The following is a 1,288-nucleotide window of genomic DNA, read 5'->3' as shown; positions in this document are numbered from 1 at the left end:
TTAATTTTGAAGTCTCTTTGTGAGTATGTTGAGCATGAGGAAACATCTGGATATTTCTGCACGGATAATCTCCCAGGCACACTGGCTGTATTGCTTTTCTTTCAGGAAATCATTGATTGTCTGGAAGTATCTCTTCAGTCTGAGGCTGGTGAGCAGGAGGTTCTCATTTCCTGGATAGCTTATTTCCTTTTCCATCTCAGCACTCAAACACGTCTCCAGGTTCTCAATCTGCTGGTGAAGTCCATTCTGGAATTCCTTTATGGATGTCTCATTCCAGGCAGCTTGGGTGAGATTGTTGTTGAAAATATGGAAGAGATCTTGGAGGATCTGCAGGATGGCTTCCTTGGCATTCTCTTGCTGGGACAGTCGGATCTTGAGGATATCTCTGGGCTGGAAAACTGTCTTTTCATTTAGACATTGGAAGGGAAAGTTTCCACCCATTTTCTCCAGATGCTCTAAACTCTCTCTGTTCATTCTGGTTTGTAGAACATAAATTCTGTTACAGTCCAGACATGAGATTTTACTGGAGAAGAGCAGCATGAGGCAAAATTGCAGCAAACTCCTGCTGATCATGATGATGTCTTAGATTCTCTGTCTTTGTATAGAACTTGAGCAACTGGTGCCTGTTCAAGGTCTTTCGTAGACTTCTGTGTTTTTGACCCATGTCTCTGAATTTAAGTAGGAAAAGAAATTTCTTTCATCACTTTCTACTTTTCAAGGTTTTTCCTGCTTGAGGTTTTTACTTTCAGTTTCCTTCTTTTTATTTAATGGAAGTGAACAAGTTATTAGAAGAACAAAACCGCAATCATTAGTTTTTTAATATTAAAGAATTCCTACATTTCTTTCCTTAGGTCCCCCCAAGTGCTCTTAGATAAAGAAAATGTAAAGGGTAAGAAGAGTGATGGTTAACAGTGTCATCCAAATACAGGTTAGAGTAGGGACCTGTCTGTCTACTCCCAAGTACCTGTAGTTAGTAGGGATAGGCAGATCTGAATGTGTGTGACATCAGTAAGTTACATCAGCAAGACTATTTCTCTTATGAGAGAGAAAAAACCATGTGTGTAGAGAATACTAGAGGATGGACAGAGGGCGCTGAAAAACTGGGAGGTTTATTTAAGAAACTGATAACTGAAAAGATGTGTGTTTGAGTTTTCACCATTCAAGCTTTATTCTTTTTTTTCAATGTGCATTTCACTGAGCTTGGACATTGAAATTCAAGTGGTCTGATGAATGAAGGTGCATCCTGTGGCAAGTTTCATTTTCTGTTTTTCATACCATAGCACTAAGC

General features: G+C 39.4%; 1 protein-coding gene across 1 annotated transcript; it reads right to left on the bottom strand.

Annotated features, from left to right (window-relative positions):
* On the bottom strand, window positions 1-573 carry LOC127046744 (interferon beta-like). Its single transcript, XM_050944242.1, has one exon. It carries the CDS (start codon window positions 571-573, stop codon window positions 1-3), a length of 573 nt encoding a protein of 190 aa, XP_050800199.1.
* Between the last annotated feature and the right edge of the window lie 715 nt (window positions 574-1,288).

Source organism: Gopherus flavomarginatus, chromosome 3, assembly GCF_025201925.1.
Source record: "Gopherus flavomarginatus isolate rGopFla2 chromosome 3, rGopFla2.mat.asm, whole genome shotgun sequence".
NCBI lineage: Eukaryota > Metazoa > Chordata > Testudines > Testudinidae > Gopherus > Gopherus flavomarginatus.
Note: the sequence above shows the minus strand (reverse complement) of the source record. Positions and strands in the feature narration are given on the sequence as shown.